Source organism: Mycteria americana, chromosome 1 (genome assembly GCF_035582795.1).
Source record: "Mycteria americana isolate JAX WOST 10 ecotype Jacksonville Zoo and Gardens chromosome 1, USCA_MyAme_1.0, whole genome shotgun sequence".
Classification (NCBI taxonomy): domain Eukaryota; kingdom Metazoa; phylum Chordata; class Aves; order Ciconiiformes; family Ciconiidae; genus Mycteria; species Mycteria americana.
In genome coordinates this window covers 39,974,664-39,998,100 of record NC_134365.1, presented here as the reverse complement: position 1 = coordinate 39,998,100, position 23,437 = coordinate 39,974,664, and the positions used below count along the sequence as shown (strand labels likewise).

Here is a 23,437-nt window from a genome sequence, read left to right as displayed (position 1 = left end):
GGAACATTCAGGAAGGACTTGGGTGGGGGAAAGAGACGGGGTGAAAGAAAGCACACAAGCAGTTTGCCAGTGGGCAAGCGTGTGCATACATACATGAGGGTCCCCATATTTGCCCAGGGGAGGGAAGCCATGCAGCCTCCCTCATTTGTGTCATGAGTTCAGCCCCAAAACATGCCAACTCCTTGAAATATTTATGTAGACAGAAATCCAAGTGGCACCACTGTCTTATACACACCTAGACCCCCAAAGTGTATGCAATTCAAGCAGAGATGAAAAAAGACAAGAACAACTGTTCTCCCCTGCAATAAACAGGTATCAGTCAAATGATTAAAAATTTATTCCCACCCTACACATAGTATCCAAAGAAAACAATACATACAAAGAACTATTTATCCCACGATTACACAAGCCTCCTGGATTTAATGTTTTGAACCATATGACAAAGTTCAAGGTACTTTATTTGTTAAATACAACAGGTAAATCTCAAAGGAGAGCTCTTGAACGTATGAAAAAAGTCACGTCACTTAAGTGACCTCCACAACTTAATACATTCCAGCAACGGACTGTATTTATAATGTATTGTTTTAATGATACTGTTAACTTTCTCTTGCAGATCTGCTCCTCTCCTTAAGGAGTCTTTTGTATTTTCAGACATGGTTCTTTTGTTCATTCTAACACTTCATATTTACATCAGTCTCATCCCAAATATTGTTGTCATACATACAGGCTTCTAATTCAGTTGTTGTTTTCTAACTGTAAGAGTCTTTGCAGTCTATCTACATTTTAGAAGAACTTGTGCACAGCACAAATTAATGCAAATGGCCTTCTCTGTGTACGTACTGAAGGATATGCATCCAGAGACTGTCTGAACGCATCTTTCAGTAGTCCAGGCTGTATTTTTAAACTAATTATAGATTTATAAAAACGTATAGAAAAAATTATCCTTGGACCAGTACAATGTCTAAGACACAGTTGGTAAAGATGTAAAATTATTCAGGTATTTCTAACTCTGAAATGATATAGAGTATTACGGTGTAAACTTAAGTTACACAGAGAAATAACTTTTTCTTAAATCAAGAACTCTGTAACAGAATAAATAATTTACAAGCTTGAGAAGATCTGCATTGTGTCTTACACAAAGACTTGTTACCTATATTGTAAAAAGCTCAGAGGAACTAAATATCATTTCTGTCGGTGGTTGTCAAACTTAAATACCTGGTTTTGTTCACATAATTCCCCTCTTTAAATCTGCTAGAGGTAGATGAAGATAAAACGAACCTCGAAATGTAAGGATTAGGATACTGCAAATAAATTCTAACCCTGCAAATCCGGCGAACATATGTTCTCACCAGATTTACTGAAAGCAGTTATTTTTTCTTTCTTTTTTTAAATAGAACAGCACTCGACTTCTTCCTTCCACGTTGTCAAAATCAGTGCTTGATACTGGCATAAAACAATTTTCAAAGCGTTCCCAAATTAGAGCAGGTCCCACCTCACACTCTTCAGTCACTCTGATACATTTCCGGGGACAGTCTGTTGAGGAAACGCTGCCTAGCCAGCACTGCCCAGACAGCCCCTGGGCCTCCCCCTGACACAACAGCAGACAAATCTGCAGATCGCACTGAACGTAACTCTGGGGAAAAGGTGTGGCAGCGAGGGAGGTGGGGTTGAAGGCAGGAGAGAGGAGCGGGCAACCTCCACGTCCATTACAGATGGTGACCTTTCCAAAGATTTCTCCAAAAATACTTTTAGCATGGGTGTCTGTGTGCAAGGGCTGCAAAATATTTGGTTATTACCACAAAATCAGAGATTTTATTAGGCTCATGAGTATTTACAAGATCTCATGTAAAGCCGTGGTTTTGGCATAGAGAAAATTATAAAGCAGTAACAGAATTTTCTAAAACATGAATGACTTCACTGATGTCCTGATGGACCAAAAGAAAAATTTAAGATGAACTGTTTAGATGTGATTTCCTGCTTTTCCATAGCTTGGCCTGTGGCTTCAAGTTTTCCAATGTCTCCTCCAGTCTCTCTCCACCTGTAATTTTATCTACTTTCTTCAGCCAAAATTTATCAATGTGTTGAAGCCAAACATACACAAGAAAGCATAGAAGAAATAGGAATGAGCTTGGCAGCCCTTTTTAAAACTACTGAATAAAGTATGTTTCCTCTTCATCATTCACCAGACAAAAAGGAGGAAGCATCATACCAGACCATCTGCATAAAAATGCCTCCAAGTTTCTTCACAACAGTAATACTGGCATAATCACAAAGACAGGATTCCTTTTCTTTCTCTCTCTCTGTATTATAACTGTAGCCATCACGATCTCATTTGGTATGCAAAAAATATAATTACTTCAGTACAATTTCCACAGCAATTTGAAGTGTACCATTTTCTCTTTTTAAGTTACTATTTAAATTTAATGAAAACGATAGGACGGACTGAGATGGCAAAACCCCAGCATTTTACATAATTCTGTTTGTCTGGTTTAGTTACAGAATAACGATCCTGGCGGTTAAACTAAAACCATAGATCTAAATGAACGAGGCAATTTTGTGCATTCTAGAATCAATGCATATTTAAATACTTGTTTTCCTTCACAATATTATTAATCTCCAGAAACCCTTGCTTTATGGACGCTGAACCAATTTACTCTTACTACTTTCCTGTTCGCTAAGCTTAAAGTGGGTGTACGCTAAAATGCCCAACAACGTGCACAGAATCCCAAGGCCTTGATTAACAGACAGTGGATCCTTAAATAAGAGGCACCCTCCCAGGAGGGTGATGCAGAACTTGAAATGTCCAAACATGTTATACCTAGACATGTGTTAAGGATAATAGCAAATATCAGTATTATTTTTTGTAAAAAGAAACACTTGGGAACTTCATTAATTACATCCAAAGCATGCAATGGTATGTCACATTGACTTCAACTCATGCAACTTTCCCGCATCTCTGCAGCTATGAGAATCAACCTCCATGTAAAGCCTTTCACCCATCGTACACTACAAACTAACTGACATGCCAACGCTTCCTCAAGGTAGCCAAAGTGTGGGTAAATATTCTTTGTAGGTATGAAGGTCACGTCAGTAAGTTAACCACCATATCTACACAAGCCCCAAACAAAGAAACAAAACACACTAAAACATGAACGTGCTTTTCCAGCTTCATAATTTAAGATAAAGCAGGCAGGTTACCAAACAATTTTCCCACAGTAGATCAGCCCAAATGAATGCTAACATAATTCATCTGGAAACAGGAGAAACAACTAATGTTACAAAGGATACGTGACAGGTGACGTATTTCCAATGATCCAGTAAATGGACAAGTTTACCATAAAGGCTATTATACCAGACAGCAGTACCATTATCTGTGGATTAATGGACACAGTCAGTAATCTGACACGCTTTTGGCCATTTGTAGATACATTTCAGGTTATTTAGTTTCCTTTACTTTCAAATGCGAAGTATCAGGCAAGAAAAACATATGGAGAACAAAAATAGAAACAGCTTCAAATCAGTACAGACATTAGCGATGTGTATAAGTAGCTCAGGGTATGATGTCCATAAATATATATTGATATAACCACAAGCCTTTTCTCCTTTTACAGTGAACATTTAAGAGTGATTTGGAAAATCTTGCTACTCATACACATAGAAGTTGTATTCTTTACCTTTGAGACAAAGTCTTATTTATGGTCACACAAAAAACTATTTTGGAAAAATATCCAATTTTATTATTGTGAATACTTACTATTCCATTCATAAACTGCAGCACTACAAGAAATGACCCATCACTGAGTGGCACGATCAGCAGTGGTAAGAATATGCCACTGGCTCTTTTTTGAACAGAAGGATAAAGAAAGAAATTACAGCCTTCTTGATGAAAATAAACTAGCAATTCTAGAGAACGACCAATGTTGGCATCCTTCCACAGAAGAGTTGAGAGTGTCAGAAGTGAGCATGCTTGTCTCTTTTCTGAGTGGACAGTAAGAGCTGGAACTAGGGCACTTACATATTTTTAATTTAATACACTAGGGGAAGCTTCTGGATTTTGTCAGATTTTCCTGTTGTTCAGATGCCCTCTAAACAGAAACAAGAATAAGGAGGTAAATCAATTGACAGACTCCTCTGGGAGGAAGTGGGACAGACGCAACAAGTTTTTTTTTTTCTCTTGCACACACCATCTGATCATAGTCAATGACTGTACAAAAAAAATCTGTTCACAAAGAAACAGATCTTAGTATCAAATTTAACTACATCAATTATGATTATTTATTTAAATAAAGTCAATAAAAGCCTTACCACAGCAGAAAGCGTCCAGGGCCCAAATATTCCCCCTTCTCCAAAGACTGGCTCAAAGAAGGGTATGATGAACAACAACATAGCCGAGGACATTGGTGCCTGATAGTACAGCAGCTGCATAGAGTTTACCTGCAACTCATGCTGCTTAGCTCCTACCCACTAAAACCAAAAGAGAAAGCTGTTAAACATGAGGGAAAAAAAAAAAAAGACATAAATGGAAAACTTGAGCAAAAGTAAACTGGCCACTAACACAGAGGGAGTCTCATGTGGACAATACTACATAAATGGACTGCTGAGCATCATCTTCCACCTTCACCTAACCAGAGGCCTACATGTTTGTCTCTTGTGAGCACACAAACTGTAGAGTGCAGTTATGTGAGGAGGAAAGTGTATGCAGGGGCAGCAAAACCCCCCTTAAGTGCCTAACCTTTCCTTTTCCCATAGCCTAGGGATAAGGTATTATACTTGAGGAAGAACAAAAAAATAGCAGAGCTGGGAAGAAAACGCCAGCTCCCTTTTATTCTTGTTACAAATTCCAGATCCTGTCTATGATGGAGCTGAGCACCTTTCCCTAAGCAGGGATCTGCTTTTGCTCCTTCTCATTCTCCTCCACACAGAAGCTAACAAAACCAGTAAACGTTTGCCTTTTTTTTGCCAGCTTATTCCAAATTTACTGGATTTCATTTCAATATTGACAATTGTAGCACGCTTTAAGAGACAACATTAGTTATCTATGGATTCAAAGTCGGATGCTATAGGCAAAATGATGCAGCTTTATATTATACTGAAGAGTGAAGTTTACATTAATACTTCATAAATCACATTCACGGGTAACATGGATTCCAGTGTATACAATATAAACTTGCTAACTTTGCCCATTATTTATCATATTGCACACTTCAGGTCAAAGAGCCTCACTTCTTTTGGAGGCATGGTACATCTGTTACAAAGCGAGTCACACTTAAATTGATGACTATCACATCAACATGACAGGGGACTCAAATTTAGGATGCTTTTACAATCATGGACGATAACAAGCTGGTTGTGAGCTGTTAGTACAATGCTACAGCAGAAAGGGCTAAGGCAGTCCTTGGACATACTTATTTTTTCAAGCATAATCAGCCAGAAAGATTATATTGTGCCTATATTTGGCATTAATGCACCCTCTACAAAAACACCTTAGACTGTGTATAGTCGAAATTGAACAAGGATGCTGATAAAATGTAAATAGCTCAAAGATAAGCCATGGGATTAACTGAAGGACTGGAAAATGTCCTTTACAGGAAAGGACCCAAATGCAAGGCACTTGCTTCAGCAAGGAGAGAATCCGTGCTCTCTAGAAAAAGAGTTTTACCAGTGAAGCGATCTTTATGCCTTGAAAATATGCTCATGACCACGTTTAAAGACGACACCCCAATTTTTAGCAGCGAGGACGATCAGTTCCTTAAACAATTTACCAGGGGTTGTGGTGGACTATCACAATTTGGGTTTGCGGTTTTTTTTTTAATAAATAACAGAGTACGGAGGGTTTCCTGAAAGGCAGGGTGCTGTTCAAAGGTGATCTAACCGAGGGACAAGAGCCTGAAGACCAACCACCACAACGCTCCCGCCCTTCCCCCCCGCCATTACCCACCACTTGGTAGAGGGAGGTCACCAGGACGCCCAAGGTGGCGAACGCCATCCCGAGGACGCTGAACTTCACGTCGTAGTAGGAGTTGAGGAAGACGCCCAGCGTGATGGGGACCTGTGGAGGAGGAGAGAGGGTTTTTAGGCCGGGCCGCTGCCCTCGGCCGTCGCCTCAGGCCGGGCGGGCGGAGGGAGGGGGGGCGCGGGGTGCCCCGGCGCCCCCCCCTCCGCTCGCCCGGCCTGAGGCGACGGCAGCCCCTCCCCGCTCCCCTCAGCCCCGCCGCCTCCTCACCAGGGTAAGCTTGATCCGGAGAGGGAAGGTCTTGCCGTAAGCCAGGCTCTGGATGACCACGATGACCGGCGTGGTCATGGCCTTAGCCAGCTGGTAGGTACCGATGGTGTTGCTCTGCAGGGAGAGGTTGGTGAAGACGACGAAGCCGCAGAAGCTGAGGGCCAACGGCAGCACCTGGGAGGGCTGTAAGCTCTTGGGGGCGAAGGCGCCGAGCGCCTGGCACAGGTAGAGGCCGAGCCAGGTGATGGCGAAGTGCACCAGGGTGAGGCTGAGGTTGGGGAAGCCCAGCCGCACGTACAGCCACTTGTTCAGGAAGACGATGCAGATGGAGGCGGCCAGATTCACCAGCAGCCCCGCCGCCAGCCGACCCTGCGCCGGCATCCAGCCCATGGCGTCCCGCGGGGCCGGGCAGCAGCGGCTGAGGCAGCCGGCCGGCCGCCAGCGTACCGGCTGGGCCGCCGCTGCCGCCGCCGCCTGCCCCTGCCGGGACACGTGGGCTCGCGCCTTCCGGTGGCCCCGCCCGCCCCAGCACAGCCCCGCGGGCGGAGCTGCGGCTCCGGGCGGCTCTGCCCGCCCCTGGCAGCGGCCGGGCAGGGCGAGGAGGTGCAGCCGCCCGTAAGGGGCCGGCAGCCACGATTCCGCGGACCCCCTTACAGGAGCAAGAGAACCGGAAAACGCCCCGCGGCCCACGCGAAATGCAGGACCTCCCCCCCGCCCCCAGTACACCCACGCAGGCATACCCTCACCTTCTGCCCCCCTGTCCAACAGTCCAGCGATGGGCAGAAACACACCTTCTCTCCAAGGTACAAGTACCTCTCAACGACCGGACTGGGTATTGCTATAAACACACATAAAAATATATGTGCGTATAGGTATAGCACAAATTACGTTATTTGTCAAGCATCAGAAGACACCGACTGGGTGAAAGAGCTGGAACCCTTGCCTAGCTGCACTACAGCTCTGTCCTCTGCCATCTCCAGCTAAGGGAAAAGCAGCTAAATGTGCGTTCAAACATGTAAACAGGGCCAGAACAAGGTCTCTAAATAAATTCTACAGAATCTCAAACTTGGGAGTTTTGAGGTATGATCCGAGGGCTGGAGCACCTCTCTTACGAGAACAGGCTGAGAGTTGGGGTTGTTCAGCCTGGAGAAGGGAAGGCTGTGAGGAGACGTTATAGCAGCCTTCCACTACTTAAAGGGGGCCTATAGGAAAGACAGGGACAGAGTTTTTAGCAAGGCCTCTTGTGACAGGACAAGGAGCAATGGTTTTAAACTAAGGGAGGGCAGATTTAGACTGGATTTAAGAAATACATTTTTTACAATGAGGGTGGTGAGGCACTGGAACAGGTTTCCCGGAGGGGTAGTGGAGGCCCCATCCCTGAAAACATTCAAGGTCAGGTTGGATGGAGCTCTGAGCAACCTGATCTCGTTGAAGATGTCCCTGATCTTGCAGGGGGGGTGGACCAGATGACCTGTAAAGGTCCCTTCCAATGCAAAGCATTCTATGATTCTATGATCACCTTTCCTCTGGTTCAGGATTACATTGGCATTTTAGCAACTACACCACGCATGCACCTGAGAACAGTACAAGCCCTGAAGCAAGCCCTTCTCTCTTCTGAAGGGCTGGTGCTAGCCCCTCACTTTCTCTCTTCCTTTGATGTTCCTTTCCTCCAGCTCCCTGCATCTGCTTTCTTCTCCCCTGCTTTCCACATACATCCTCCTCCAGTCTCCCTTTCTTCTCCACTGTACCCTTGCACATTCTTCTCCTCCCAAGTCGTGTTTCCAGTCTACAGGCAGCTCTCTGGCATGTAGCAAAGAGATTAAGGAGGTTCATACCATCACCATATTTATATAATGACATTATAGATTAGAAGGAACAAACATTGTCTATTTGTGAAGCACTTTTATTAGAAAAAAAAATTATGAAAAAGGTTGTATAAGAAATATCCTCCTGAAGTTGGTCAGAATTTTTCAAGTTGAAATTGAAATCTGAGGGTTAGGTTTTTTCCCCCAAAGATCGGAACAGTTTATCTGAGTCATGGTTTTGTTCTTTTTTATAAGCAGAATGTCCATGTTCAGAAGTTTTTGCAAGTATCTACATGAAGCCCTATGACTGAATTTCATATCCCAAAGGATCAAGATCTTGGTCCAGAAGCATCAGAGAAGATTCCCTCAGCTTCTGTAGAAACTTTCGGAGTTCTTCTTTTGAAAATACCTAAGAATAAAAAAAAGACATAATGAAGTTATATTATTTGCAATGAATAGCACTGATATGAAAGTAAATGGTCATTAATTAAGTTACTGAATTTTTTCTTTTTTCTTTTTTTTTTTTTCCTCTTTCTATTTAAGACAGCGTGAACACCAGACATTTCAGAATGGCATTTAGGAAAGGACTGGAAGCTAGTAGCAGTATCCAAAACCTGAAGGTAGTCTCAAGATAGCTCTGTCTCACAACTACTACAAAGATTATTGGTAAACAGCCAAATTTAATCTTCCTATTATTGTTGGCAGAGATCTTAAGCCAATCCAGGCAAATGCATCACAGTATTTTTCTTAGCCTTGATGTTTCTTTGTTTCTTTTCAGGTTTCTAATCCTTGGGGTTTTTTTGGGGGGTGGGGGTGTGTGGGGGGGGTGTTGTGGTTTAGGGGTTTTTTTTTAGTGATAAAGGGTTTTTTTTGTGTTGTTTTTCAGGCTTTTGGAGGGAGAGAGGGAAGGAGAGGTTAGGTAAACCTTTTTGGAGGGAGAGGTTAGGTAAACCAAGTGCTCCAAAACAAAACCCGCTTATACAATGTTCTGAAATGTAATGGAAATAAAAAAAAAATCTATTACAATTCTACAGTTCAACTTATTTCAATTCAATAGCCCCCATGCAAAAAATTAGTAACTGCACTACTCAGAAGAACTGCTTGTCAAAACATTGGCATCATCTTCAGTGTTTCAAAGTTAACTCTTTGATTCCTTAAGTCAGCATACAAGGAAACCCTTTACTGCTGCAGTGAATGGGAAGAGATGAAGAAACTTATGATGTTAAGGAGCATATGGCATCTTCCTCTCTATATAGAAGCTTCTTCCACAGTCAACCCACAGAGCTTTAAAATGGAACCTAAGCTGTCTGCAGATCTCAATAACTCACCGTATAAAGCTTGTGTCGCTCAGAAGCAACCATGTCAGCCAGTCGTAGGCACTCCTGATACTGTCCAGTACTATGTAACACCGTGTGCAGTAAAAAGCACATCATTGGCAGACACAGCTTTCGCAGCAAAATCATCTGGTGTGTTCGTTCAGGGTCATCTTCAGCATCCTTACCATAGCAAAATAATATATTAGTATTATGAAGTATTATTAAAAGGAAAGTCAGCATAACCACATAATTAGCAGCGTCAGAGGCAAAAAACTGGACTAACCAGCCCAGACTGCACTGCCAGATCTGATTTATATGGTAACTGAAGGGGAAGCAATCTGTAACTGGTCACAGCAAGGCCAGAGTGAATTATAACAGAGTAAACAGAAGCACATGAAACTAAAGATGACAAAGGTACAACTGGGTACAATCTGGCTTTGTGGTCTATGCCATGATATAAAAATTCATTTTACCTCTCTAACATCAACCATCCATCCTCCATCAACAAACAGCAGCACATTGTACATTTTCTCTTTCACATCAGCTGTAAGAGCATCCAAGAGGCCTTTCCAAATACCATAGTCCATCTGGCAAAAAACCAAAAAATAAACTACTGCAGAACAGGATAATTTCCAAGGATATTTTAACACAGACTCTTCACCTAGCATGCAACAGCCAGTGCAGCTGTAATTCAAATTAGAATCTTCAGCCAATTGCCAAAACCTAAAAGCTTGCTGCTAACAGCTATTTCCATCCTTGCTTAATTCCCTGTCCAGAGAGTCAGACAGGTTGTTCAGAAGCAGTTGAAGCCACTAGAGGAAGATAATTTTAAACAACTTATTCTGCCATGCTGATATTACAAATACTTGTATAAACTGAATACAGTGTATTCATACTGGCCAGACATGCAAAAAGAACTTTTGGCAAAACAAACAGAACTGCAGCATCTTTTACAGAAGAAAATGTGACAAATGCAAGAACACAAGACAGCCTTCATCCTCCATTTCCAGGGAAGAGTTAATAGCAAAATCAAGTACTCAGATTTATTAATAACATTGACAATCAACACATTACAATGAATATTTACTATTACACTCTACAATATTATATGTAAAGCTGAGTCATATAAGAATAAAGCATGAGAATTTATTGTGCAGTGGCATTACTATATCATACTCCCTCTTTTCAACATAAAAATAGAATAATTTGTAAGTGTTCTTAAGCAATATGAATTAGCAGACTTCTCTGTTTCATTAAACTAAGACCGCCTCCTAAGCAAGAACGTAGATGTTTATAGTAAGTAACAACTTGAACTTTTACCTACCTCATACTTCTTTTCTTTATGTTCATGGGCCACTTTTTCAGTGAAACTTGCTTGTGGTAACAAAGAAGGCTTCTGTGGAGCTGAGTTCATGTGTTTAAACCATTCGTTGAAGGTTTCGTGGGCTTCCTGGATTGCATTGGAAACAGTGTTTTGACATTTTTGACTCATTTATATAATTACAAGAATGTCAAAAAGCACAAAAGCCAAAAGTTACTTTTAAGTATAAAAAGAATCTCACTATGTTGTATAGTGCATCCAGGAATAAGAAGTTAAATCAAATGGACAAAGCTCAAATGGACAAAGCCTAAAGCTTCACCACCAAGGCAAACCCACCATTATTTCTAAGTAATAACTTGGAATACAGCATATTTGAAACTCACCAAATACGCCCGAATACATAAATGTTCCCTTATAGCATTATCATCTTCAGCTAGAAGTGGAGTATCCATTCCCTGTTCTTCCCATTGGTTATATATTTCTGCTATAGAGTCTTGGGGAATCTTCACAAACACATCTTTTGCAGCTTCATGTTTCTTGGATGCTATGACAATGTGAACTGAGTATCAACAGCCTTGCAATTACCATACTTTATTTTTATAAACTGACAAACCCATGCTTTTTAATACACTCGATTCAAAGTTGTATCAAATGTAGTGCCAAGAGCCAATGAGAACAAAAACAAGATTTAAAAAGTCTACGATATTTGTGAAGTTTCATACCCAAGAACTTCCTCATGATTGCATTGCTTTGCTTAAGTGCTTCTGCCCTCTGTGCAGGATCAAATACGAGCCAGTCAATTACATCTATTTTCAGCCGATCCGCCTGTAAAAACCAACACACAGATTCACTAACATTTCAAGCATACAGCTGATGTTAGACACATTAAATCTGGTCAATGAAATACACAAGTTTCTAGAGATCTTTGGATAGCATTATGACATACTAACAAGGATCGCTTTATTCACAACTTTAGTATCAAAAGCTTAGAAAACAATCTCTGCAGTGTAGAATCATTCAAAAATCCATTTCTAAGTATTTCCAAGATGTTCGGACCAATGGGTGAGCATCAGCTCTCAAAAATTTTTATGGATTACCATGCATCTTCCTCAAACTTTAATACGAATACACCGTACAAACATAGTTTATGGAGCCCCTGCTACAATCTTCAGGGGTGCCATCAGCCTGCAACCACAGTTTTCCGACTGTTGCATTAGATAAACTACCTATTTGGCTTAGAGAGTTTACATTTTTTACTGAACAGCAAAAAAATTGCCACAAGTTTGCAAACTATCAGTTGCTTTCTAAACAGTACTTTGAATGCAAGCTATTAACAGTACCTCACTGTCACTGAAGTACTGAGTTGGATCCAACCAACACTCAGAGATGACAAGGAAACTGTCAGTAAAGGCAATGTCTGTCACAGCTAGAATATGTCACTTGAGCATGTAACAAGGTACATCTGAGATCCAAAGTATTAATCCTCATACTTCTTAGAAGCTACAATAATATCCTACTCTCAGCTACAACGTATTTTATTATAGTCATTTCATGGCCTTTTTCTTCACTTGTTGTTTGCATACAGACATGCTGCAGAGCAACATACACCATAGCCTAGAAGGAGATGTAGAAACAGAAGTTACAAATTCGTGCAATTCAACTCCTCACTTGATCACATGGAAAGTGCATTTCCCTCACAGGCTTTTCAAGGCAATTTCCACCATTGTTGAAAGAGAAATATGGATCATATATGGTAAAAGACTCTGTAGATGATTGCGAACTTTAATATCTGCCCTACAAAGTATACTCACCTCTGTTGTGCCTGTATCTAACATATGGTCGTGGTGACTGAATTCACCAGCATCCTTCTTGCGGATGTTTTCAACAACAGTTTTTGTTATGGTTGCGACATCCAGACCTAGGTTAAGAGAGAACCATGTAACGCGATCATGAACTCAAACTTGCCACAAAATGAATTTCAGACTGCAGTTGTTGATGTTACTCCTTACTACTAGTAATTCTTATCAGTCTGCTCACACTCACATTGTCAGACTATAAGCTTTTGAGATACGCAATTTATTGCAGGTATTTCAGAAGAATGATATTTGAGATAACAGAGAACATCAAACATGGAAAAGAGAGTAAGACAAGTAACAAGTTTTTCAGTCTGTGCTGGGGACCAGCATATAGATATATTTGCTAAGACCAGTGATTCCTACAATTCTGTCAGCAAGACTATGATTTGACAGGAATGTACCAGGAAAAGCTCAGAATAGTTCTTTTACAGATGCTGAAGCAGGATGTTTTATTTTTGAAACCTTAGCCAAATTTTTAAAATAAAATGACTAAAAAATGATTGAAGAAAAGTTAGACACTGAATTTTGCAGTAAATCTATTTCTTTGTGAATTCTGAGTGGCACAGAGGCATTGTCAGACAATGGACAGTGTGCTGCTTCACTGTAGTCCCCTTTAGTTTCACGTATAGGCCTGGAAGGAAGCTTACAATTAATGCAAGCAACCCACCATGGCTAAGAAAAAGCACTATAAATAGGACAAAAAACTTAAGATACTCATAACCTTCCTAAATCCACAAACAGCTATGTATTTTTATAATTAGTTTTCTGAAATAATATGATCACGTCAAGCTTCAGAGCATATATATGAGATAGGCAGCTGGCATTTACTTCCTGCTGTGTTTGGACATAATCCAGAAGCAAAAGTGGTATTCAGTTTAATTCAGAAAAAGAACTGCAATTCCAGGTTATTTAAAAACCACAATATACCTACTTGAAGAAGGGATCAGCAAATTAATTTCATTTAATTGAAAACATGAAGAAACACAGGAAGGAAACAGTATCATCTTCATAGCTAGGTTTTGCATTAAAAACTACTGAAAGACAAAATAACCCAGGATATAAAATGCTAATTCAAATATCAGCATATCTCACCTGCATCTTTTGCTAATTCAAGGCAGTGGTGGCGTTGATCGCTTTCGGTAACATCTTCGAGAAATAAAGCATACTGAGCAACAGCTAGGTCTGGGGGCAAGTGGCTAACATAAAATGCTATTAAATCTGTGTGCTTCTCAGATATCATCCGCTGCAGAATAAGAAGCAAATATTAGAAAAACATACTATATTCCTCTGTAAACCATGTAAAAACATGTTTTATGTAAAAACATAAATGAGTAACAAATTTCTGATTATCTTGTTCTGATATAGGAAGATTCCACTTCTCAGCTTCTAAACAAGGATCAACAAAACTGTCTCTTAAGCACTGCTGACAGAAACTCTGCTTATTAGGAAAGCTTCCATGTATCTCTTCAGAAGAGAGCATTAACTGTGTCATAGCTCTTCCCCTCCTGTAACTTTAAGTCTCCTTTTCTTCCTCCTTTACGTCTAAATTACATCAGAGAAAGCAAACTATATTTTTGAAAGCTTACCTGAATGTAGGTCTTTAGGACTTCAACAGAAACTTCCTCCTTATTGCAAACAAATATAAATTCAATTTAAAATCAGATAATGTGGCAAAAAAAAAAAAAAAATAAAAGAAAAAAGATACTTTACAGGCTACTACTGTTACGCAGACACAAGGGTATTTGCTTATCCCTGCTTCAGTAATCTGCACATTCAAACAGGCTCAGCTGGAAGAACTGTTTCTCTTGGAGAGTGATTAAAAAAAACGTGTCTTCTGATTCAAAGATTTAGTGTTGCAAGGATTTTCTTTTTCAGCAACTGGATAATATAGTTTTTGGTCTAACTGGAAAGCTAATTTTTAAATTGTTTTCCAAATATTTCCATTTTACCATATTTTTTAAATTAATAAATAAAATGTCAGGTGAATAGATGTCTATTGCAGCGTGCCACATGCACTGTTGTATTACAGAAAATTCTAATGTTCCTATGCACAGGATATAAATATCACCTGGCTCATCTGTAATAGCCTATACTAAACAACCGAAGTATAGTCTAAGCACCTGCGACTGCTTTAGCTAAGACTCAAGTGTTTGTTACTGTGAAGAACTATCATTTTAGTTTTATATGTGTAAATGAAATTAGAGATCTTCATCTAAGCATATACCTATATGAATTGTACTCAAACATCAAATAAGGAACATCATGAAAGCTTGCACAACTGCCTCTTCCCTCTGAGGTCTACGGAGGGTTGATTGAGTAATCTCCCAGTAAATTCACCTACTCCAAAATTGTAGAGGCAGTAATCAACAGTTACTCACAATCCCACAATGGAATTTATGTAGGAAATTGCACCTTTTTTGTCCTCCCTGTTAAATATATGCTAGTGACTAGTTCTACCATACTTTAGCTTAAAGACCTACTCTATCGAATTTTGGGTCTGGCTAAAACAATGTGTATGTACACACACACACAATTCCTCTTAATTAGCTAAACGTTAACTGACTTCAAAATAAATTTCAACAAGGGAATGAAGCAATGATTAGAGGCATGAAAAAACATAACAACTCAGCTGTATTTAAATCATCTAATGAACACACACATTTGTTTTTTACCAAAATAGGTTACAGTCAGAAACTTATTTGATACATAACCGCTTCTAAATTTTAAAATAGTAGAAAAGGAGAGCGTCCAATTACTTGTGATTGCCTCAGAAAATTGCAGCTATGTGACCCATCTGCGTATTTAGCATAAATAGGCTAGGTAGCTAGTAGGCTATACTATACTTAGTATCTATTTTGAGAAAACATGGAAGTTTCAGCTAGTACCTATTACCTCAAGCAAAAACCTTTATGACCTTACAGCAATAGGTACAATTCCAAGGACTCTGTGTAAGATCAGGTCATATTCAAAGCATCTTGGCTGCTATGAATAAACCTAATATTGCAGTCTGAGTCAGGTCCTTCTCAATAAACGGCTTATGAGTATATCCATCATCCTCAAAAAATAATTTTCAAGCTGAACTGGAGGGGAGGACAATGCTCTTTTCTCATTTTGACTGTTGTATTTAGGCTCCAAGATCAACAAATACACTATTTAAGCATGCAGCTCCTCATCAGCCTGGTAGTAATTTACCATCATTGTATGTAGTTTATATATTTACACACAAGCATTTCTACTTCAAAGACTACCTTAGTCTGCAGTCCCAAAGTGCGGAAAAACAGAATAAGATGTGTCATGAAACGAAGGAGGTGTCCTGGGAGCACACTTCTGTCTTTGGAAAGCCATCTGCTGAATTCTTCCATCAAACCTACAGCCATCAAGGAAATGTCGGTATTAGCCATATCACGGGGAAAAAACACATAAGAAATATTCCAAAATTATGCATTTATTCAACAAATGTAATTTAGCCTCAAAAGCCCAACAAAATAGAACAGCAACAGTTTTGGAAAGGTTTAGCTGTAATATCTTAAATATCTGCTGTGTATATTTTATCATTTCTCAGAAAAAGTTACAGCAATAGTCTCACATATATTCTGACACATTGACATGATTTCATGACTTTGAAAACTACCTGGTATGTCAAACTGCAGAAAGTCCCTACAGCTCTTGATTAAGGAAGCAGCTTAGCTTTTAGGTGGAGTTTGCCTACTGTGTGCTTCTAAAACCCATTCACATATAAGTTTCAGAAAGGTCGCCAGAAATAATGTAGTCAGTTAACATTTAAAAATCACTTAGAGAAAAGCTCACCATCCACATCTCCCAGTATAATGAATTTCTGAATCACATGATAGTGTTCTTGATTCTCCTCTATAACCCTCTGGGGAGAGAAAAAGAAAGTTCAAACTTTGAATAAAATCTTACAACATAACGTATAAAGAAAGCAAACTTATAAATAAAGCAAAGGTTCCTTAGGGAAAAAAACTTTCCTATTTCAAAGGGTATTCTGCATAAAGAGCAAGAGAAAAGGCACTTGCTATCTCAATGTCAAGTTGCAAGAATATTGACAAACTGAAAGAAAGAACCAGAATATAGATCTGTGGAGTTAATACTTTCATGGAAGAGATCCAAGACTAAGGGCTTTTTGCTCTGAAGAGGTGAATAAATAACAATGCTACGGAGAATAGATTCTACAAAGTCACAGAAGAAGCAACAATGTGTATAAATCCTTAAAGAAAAGGCATGTGAAACTTACTTGAGGAGGAAGATATTTTTTTTTGGTAGAGGAATTAATGCATGAAATATAATTTAAATGCACCTGTAAAGTTGCTATATGCTGAGGATTGCACTAGAAAGGCAAAGGCAGCTGGGTGTATCTGTGGCTGACTGCATTGATCTGTAAGCTGTCTTTCAACATGTCTTTGTCTTCACAATATGATAAATGCTATAAGACTACTCCATCAAAGTAAGTGTAGTTTCAATTTAATCTTTACAAAATTAACATATGTTATATAGTCCATCTTAAATGAAGTAAGTATCCTGTGTGTTAAAAGTAACAAAGAAACACAGTCTGTTTAAGCAAATATGTTTTTAAATTTTGAAAGGCCTGTTTTGAAATATACACACAAACCTCCTATAAAGAAATCTGAAACCTCCTATAAAGAAAACAGCATGTAATCAATATTTGCACATGTTATCAAAGTGTTAAATAGGTGATTTACTCTGTCTGCTTTGTATGTCTGACAACACTTCACAGTTAGCTATTTGTTTAGCACACCCAGCTAGTTTGGCAGATATGGGACAAGACAAAACCTGTATCTTTTTCATCATTAAAAGGGGGCAGCATATAGAAAAATCTATTTGAATTCAGAAATTACACATTACAGAGGTAGAAAACCTACAATAAATCAGTGACTGAGAATATTTGAGCATTTTGTTAAACAGTGTAGTAGAAGTAGAACCTAACAAATAGTTAAAAATGGTAAACAGTGAGGAGAAACACTGTAATTAATATGTACCTTTTTGTCTGTTGCCTGAAGTTCTTCAAAAACTTTTTCTGAAGTCCAGCTTCAAAGTAGGAGAGAAAAGGCAAAAAACATTACCTTGAATATTCCAAACAGATCATACAGGATCCTTTGTTGAGAGTAGCAGCATGATTTTACTTAAAACTTACTTTGTTTCTAAATAATCTCTAGGGAGCTCTTCCATCTCCTCTGCAGTTATTACTGAGGTTCGTATTTCCTGCTCAACAAGAGTGTCCACCATGACTCTGAAATATGCCCAAACAGTATCTTCCCAGGTATCGCAAACTGGAAGAAGCTACATATTAAAAAAACAGAGCAAAAATTATCAAGAGATGGAGAACTACCAGAATCTGAAGAGAGCAACTGTAATTTAGGATCAGATTTCCAGGCACCAAAGCAGACTAATAATCATCTTGAACAGCACCCTTTCCTTCGTCAAAGCAGGATACAAAAAATCCTTTCACTGAATAATGCTCTAGTTCCTTGATTATTTTATATCAAAGGTAGTCAACAGAAATTATCCTATCCTCCCTCCAGAGGCAGCACCACTCTGACACCATTCCCCCTCTTGTGTACCACCTCAAGAAAACCAATCCAGATGAAGACTATCCACTTTTCTGCCCGATCATTTTTCAGCAGGATCACTTTGCCTTACTGGTTTATGTCATCACTGCACAAGTCACAGTGCAGTAGTGAGCAGCGAAGGGTAAGAGGAAGGGAGTACCACTGCTGTGGTGATATAAAGAATTTTACAACCAGTTCTTCTCTGAGTCTTGCTAGGGTCTTTCAACAGTGAAACCCTGGGACAAGTTCCAGAGAAAACACTGCATTTCATGGAACACTACCCTCTTACAGTAATTTTTAAGTTAGTGAATTTTAATGAAATTACTGACATTTAATTTCATTAAATGTCTCTTTGCTCTGTCACAAGAAGGTAAGTATCTTCTGTTCTTTAAATCTGTATAATTTTACAATGCCTTTTTTCCCTGTAAAATAACTAATTTTAAATTTCAATGAATAAAACCTGAAAACATTCCCTATTCCCCTTCTTTTTATTTTCTGAATTATCTTTATTTCTACTACATCATACCAAGATGGGGTGTGTGTGTGGGAAATAAAGCTCCTCGAGTAGGAGCTTACCACTGATTACTATAACAGCACGGAAACTTTTATGATAGCCTGCAATGTTCCTCATTGTTCTTAAGAATAAAAAAAAATATTAAAAATCACTAGTTAGGAGTGGGAGAGCACAAAAACATCTGGAGGATTAAAACTAGTAAAGAGGAGAACTACTTAAAGATAAAAGTGAGCAACGTACAGAGTATAAAACCTATTGATAATTAAATTAGGGTACAGAATAATCTTTGAATACACCAACACGTCTATAAGAATACTGTGCATGAGCAGAAAAGTGACTATATAAGCTCTTAAATAATACTAAACTAGAAAATAGCTAAACCAACAACATTAGAACTGTTGGTACTGAAAGTCAGCAAGAATAATACTAAGAAAAGTATACCATATATTTAATTAAGGCAAGTCAATCCTACAAAGAACATGTCTACTAAAGCAGCAATGTTTGCTATTGTCCTGTTTACTAGATCTTTAAAAGTACAATAACCAGTAATTGCAGTATTTCTGATGATATCATTGTCACATATGAGAAAGAAAATGCACAACTACCAAACACCACTTAACTAGGAGGCTTGACAGACCTGTTTGAGGTTTCCACTCAGTGCTGCATAGATTGCTCTCTCGTATCTATTAAAATGGTCCTAAAATAAACAGTAAAAAAATATGACTTTTAATTACAAAGCATGTAAGTCTTCCAGTCACTTTACATTTTATTAGAGGTTAATCCATTACAAAACGTTCCATCTAACAGTTTCAAGAAAAGCTGGAAAATCACAGGACACATCAGGAACCAAAATAAGAATAGCAAGTGACTTCCCTTTCACTGGTATCCCCTTGTAACTTATCTGAAAAATTTATATTGACCTGGAAAGAAAGCAATGTTTTTCCTTTCCCATGCAATTAAGTCAAGATGAAAGTCAAAGTTAGTGTCAGCAGTTTCGCTTTCAACCAAAAAAAAAAAAAAAAGTCAGACATTTCCTAAGCCTGAAAAATTGGTGCTGATTATGTAGATTTCTCACTACAAGACATAAATATGTTATTTCGGAAGTCCTCTTAGAAACATTAATTGCAAATCCTATAGGCAGCAAACACAGAGAGCATAGTTTTATTAAAATCATGTTGTAGAGTTCAGAAAAGTTCCCATTAATATACTAATATCAAGCAAATCAGCATTATCTTACCTCTTCAGCCATACGCCAACAACTTATTTTCCAAATGCACCTGTATGGATTCCCTTGAACAGGCTCCAGCTCTTTTCCTACATGCAAAGGATAATTAAAAAAAAAAACAACGACGGGGGGGGGGGGGAGGGGGGAAGGTGCTATTAAAAAAAAAAAGAGAAACCAGTAACAAGGTAAAGGCTATTTTCTGTTATTAACCCAATTTCAATCCCTTTGGAACTCTTCCCAAAGCATTTTGATGCTTTCGACTGGACTGCAAGGTGACTTTTCCGGGAAGTTTGGTAAATGTATATCTTCAAGTTACAGTATTTTGAAAGCTTAGCTGCTATCTAGCTTTGAAGAAAATAATGGTTTTGACCAGAACATATTTACAATGTTTACATTTGGAAAACACAAAGTTAAGGAGAAAAGGAATTTTTACATCTTAAGGCATACGAATTTCTAAAAAATGTTACTGCTTCAGTGCTGCTACTCTGCATGCATCTGCGTGAGGGCACGCATGATGGAATTAAAACCCATACAACAGCAGCCTAGGTAAGTACACTCAAAACAAGGCTAGGACGCTGGTCAATCATGCAGATAAAAGTAACAGGCTATCAGGATTTGACAAGTAGGAAAGCATTATGCCTTCCAGACCTGGCTATGCACAACACTTAGACACGTTCTTAAATTCTTTGCTAAATCCTGCAATGTCCTAAGCATAAAGAGAAGAAAGGTACTGTCTTATAAATAGGACTGTGTGCAAGGAACCCCAGAACCAAAGAGAAAGGTAATTTAACAATTTTCAAATATTTTAAAAGCATCTCTTTTTCCTGCATTTACATTTGCTGAACTCTAGTCCTACTATACCTTTCTGAAGCTGCATATAGAGTCCAAGTTTGAGTCTGTAAGCAACAAAATGTTTGCTAGGTGGCACAAGTTAGATGCTGAGAAAATACAGACTGAAACATTACATGGAGGTGGAGAAGATCTGTCCGGAACTCTGAGACATCTATTTCCTAGTGATTATGCTTGATTTTCAAAAATAAGGTGACTTTAGCATGCTAAGTGGACTCAGTGAACTCACACCTTCAACTAAAATAATTTCATATTAGTTTTTACACATTCAACAGATATGGTAAAATATTTTAGATACAAAAAAGGCTCTTAAGATGAGTTATTTCTCTTTGCCACAGACAGATATTAAGAGAAAGCCCTCTGCCCTATTTTTACATCTGTCTCAAATGCACTTTGAAGTAGATACCTCCATTTATGTTAGGATCATGATACAATTTCCATCCTTCCAAAGTTGCAGCTCTCCAGGCCTGACCACATCGTTTGCATAAGCGCTGTGCCTGAAAAATAATGGATTTTCTCAGCAACAGACTTCAAGGTAGGAACACCACTAGCTTCTCTTTTAAAAATTTGAACATTATTAAAATAGTTAATTTGTGTAGAGATTCTACTGTGCAAAGAATAAGCACAAAGAACCTTAAGCTCAAAACAACTGAATGATTTCAAAGTAAATAAAATGTCATCAATGTTTTTTCCACTAAACATTTTAGTTTTTCAGTCAGTATTTATAGCAATGTGAGAAATATGCTGCAGTCTCATCTTTGCTAGCTTGAACAGCTGTTACGCATCCTTCTGATAAGTTTAGTTTAAGGTGTCATCTTGTTGCTTAGATGTATAATCCATCTCTTCATGCCGTCATCTACTTTTCCAGTTGACTTAGCCTTCCAAACCCCTCATACACTTCCAAAAATAGCAATCCCACCTTTCCCATAATGATATTCAATAGTCTAAGCACTAGCACAAACAGGTTTAATACAAAGCTATTTTGAATAGCATGGAAAGTAGAACACAAACTGTACAAAAAAAGATTGCCTACAATTCTTCCAATCCTACACCCCTAGGAAAAAAAAAAAAAAAAAAGGTCAGCTAAAGATTATCTAATTATCTAATGACTGGTACCGTTCCAAGACTGACAAAACATTATGAACAGTGACAGAAATTGCAATATGCAGTCTTGGTTTGTTTAGCCAAATTCTGTTCTTTTCACCCTGGAAGGCTGCAGACATTCAGCCATTCTGGGAATGGTGACAAACAGTAAATTTAAAGAATAGACTAGTAAGTTGTTCTAGCTTACCTGCTGTGTATTACCTATTGTACAGTAAATGAACAGAGGTTCATTCTTAATTCAGAGTAAATTCAAAGTATTTTAACTTACTCTTTCAGTAGTCAATAACCCAATTCATGCTTATCAGACAGTAGGGACATCATAGCAGTGCCTGCAGAACAACTGATGCTGCAAATTTATATTCATATTGCCCTGCAGCAACATGCTCATGTGCCCATGCTATCAGAAAATGAATAGATGTGCACCACAGTGGAACAGAGTACTAGCAAGTAACCATACTCCTAAGTCTAAGGTCTTGGGCACAAGAATCTCAAGTCCCTTTTTCCCCCCATTACTCAAATGTCATTATATATACATAGAGCCTAGTACAAGGGAATCAGTTTCCAGCTGAGGCCTTTAGACAACACAACAACAGAACTATTTACATGATTAAATCATGAAAGCCACTTCTCAACTGGGAATCGTTATTCAGAACAGCTTTAGGACCAAAATTGCGTGGATGTTACTAAGCTAAGGATTAATGCAAAGTATACACATCATATATTTTCTCTAAGGTAGGGGAACAAGCAGACTTACAGTGAAAGAGTTAATGGAGGATAATAACGTGCTTTCTAGAATACTTAGATAAAGTCTAGCAGAGTTTTCACTGCTGAAGACCTTGCCAACCAATAAAGGTAAGAAAATGAAAGGTAGAAAGCAAGAGAGAAAAGTTATTTTAACTAATAAGACTAACCACTGCAAATAACTACATTTCTTCTGATGGCACTACTAGCCTATGGAGGCTGTGCACCGGTCCCCAGTTCTTAGTCCTGGGACACACCTCCAAATGTGCCACTGCAATGGTTTGTACAATGGTTTGCCCAATTTAAACAGACACTTTAGTCCACAGCTTTTCATTAGCTTTAATATACATTTAAATATAGATTTAAAAGAAGTTAAACTAGTTAACCAAGAAGATACTATAACTTTCTGCAGCTTACCTCATCTGTCATTCCCGCTCTGATGAGAGTGAAGAGATACTTCAATAACCTTGCATCATCTTCTCGATCCAGATCATCAAGCGGCAGTTTCTGTCTTATAGGAGCATCTGGGTCCTGCAAGAAAAAAAAGTCACCATCCATCCACACAATGCCTATCTGTCTCTTCCAATTATTTCCTGCCCTGCTTTATAATTTGGCATCACTTTTTCACGTTGGCACAACAATCTGTACAACCCACATACCTAGCATGATACTTCCCCATCTTTCCTCTCTCATTTCTTCTATTCCTCTTCTGCCACTGTTCCTATCGAAGGAGGCATTGCAACTTCTTTATTTACTCCACCACCTTGGTTTTTTGCCCCAAACTTCTCATCTTCCAGCTCTTCTCACCTTCAAACATCCTTTCCCCTTCTGCCTCTCTACCTACCAGACTGTTTCTCCTCCTCCACCTTCTGAGAAGGCTTCTCACAACAGCTGTACT

General features: G+C 38.8%; 2 protein-coding genes across 4 annotated transcripts in view; both read right to left on the bottom strand.

Moving 5' to 3' along the window:
• Window positions 1–322: 322 nt before the first annotated feature.
• Window positions 323–6,724, bottom strand: SLC35E3 (solute carrier family 35 member E3). 2 transcript variants are annotated; one of them, XR_012774602.1, is made up of 6 exons: window positions 6,224–6,724; window positions 5,939–6,049; window positions 4,306–4,464; window positions 4,016–4,085; window positions 3,289–3,371; window positions 2,781–2,818 (listed from the first exon to the last, which is right to left on the bottom strand). XR_012774602.1 is itself a non-coding variant. In XM_075495362.1 (5 exons), exons 1-5 carry the CDS (start codon window positions 6,611–6,613, stop codon window positions 2,632–2,634), a joined length of 930 nt encoding a protein of 309 aa, XP_075351477.1. In that variant the 5' UTR covers window positions 6,614–6,721; the 3' UTR covers window positions 323–2,631. The 2 variants fall into 2 exon arrangements, 1 of the variants encoding a protein (XP_075351477.1); XM_075495362.1 differs by lacking the exon at window positions 4,016–4,085 and having other exon boundaries at window positions 323–2,818; window positions 6,224–6,721.
• A 1,392-nt stretch (window positions 6,725–8,116) lies between these two features.
• NUP107 (nucleoporin 107) overlaps window positions 8,117–23,437 on the bottom strand; it is a 31,066-nt gene continuing 15,745 nt past the window's right edge. For both annotated transcript variants that reach the window (XM_075495340.1, XM_075495348.1), the window contains exons 12-28: window positions 22,957–23,070; window positions 21,101–21,191; window positions 19,858–19,934; window positions 19,258–19,317; window positions 17,692–17,837; window positions 17,537–17,585; window positions 16,329–16,398; window positions 15,770–15,888; window positions 14,108–14,146; window positions 13,614–13,764; window positions 12,477–12,583; window positions 11,388–11,490; window positions 11,049–11,209; window positions 10,669–10,794; window positions 9,818–9,931; window positions 9,357–9,524; window positions 8,117–8,437 (exon numbers count right to left, since the gene is read on the bottom strand). In XM_075495340.1, coding sequence (XP_075351455.1) covers window positions 8,330–8,437; window positions 9,357–9,524; window positions 9,818–9,931; window positions 10,669–10,794; window positions 11,049–11,209; window positions 11,388–11,490; window positions 12,477–12,583; window positions 13,614–13,764; window positions 14,108–14,146; window positions 15,770–15,888; window positions 16,329–16,398; window positions 17,537–17,585; window positions 17,692–17,837; window positions 19,258–19,317; window positions 19,858–19,934; window positions 21,101–21,191; window positions 22,957–23,070 — 1,803 coding nt within the window. In that variant the 3' untranslated portion in view covers window positions 8,117–8,329. The remainder of the gene's footprint in view (window positions 8,438–9,356; window positions 9,525–9,817; window positions 9,932–10,668; window positions 10,795–11,048; window positions 11,210–11,387; window positions 11,491–12,476; window positions 12,584–13,613; window positions 13,765–14,107; window positions 14,147–15,769; window positions 15,889–16,328; window positions 16,399–17,536; window positions 17,586–17,691; window positions 17,838–19,257; window positions 19,318–19,857; window positions 19,935–21,100; window positions 21,192–22,956; window positions 23,071–23,437) is intronic.

Coding starts and splice junctions, on each gene's coding strand:
- SLC35E3 (XM_075495362.1), bottom strand. CDS start 6,613: ATGGGCTGGATGCCGGCGCAGGGTCGGCTGGCGGCGGGGCTGCTGGTG. Junction 6,050..6,223: donor TCCGGATCAAGCTTACCCTG/GTGAGGAGGCGG, acceptor CCTCCTCCACAG/GTCCCCATCACGCTGGGCGT. Junction 2,819..3,288: donor GGAAATACGTCACCTGTCAC/GTATCCTTTGTA, acceptor ACACATGTCTAG/GTATAACATGTTTGGACATT.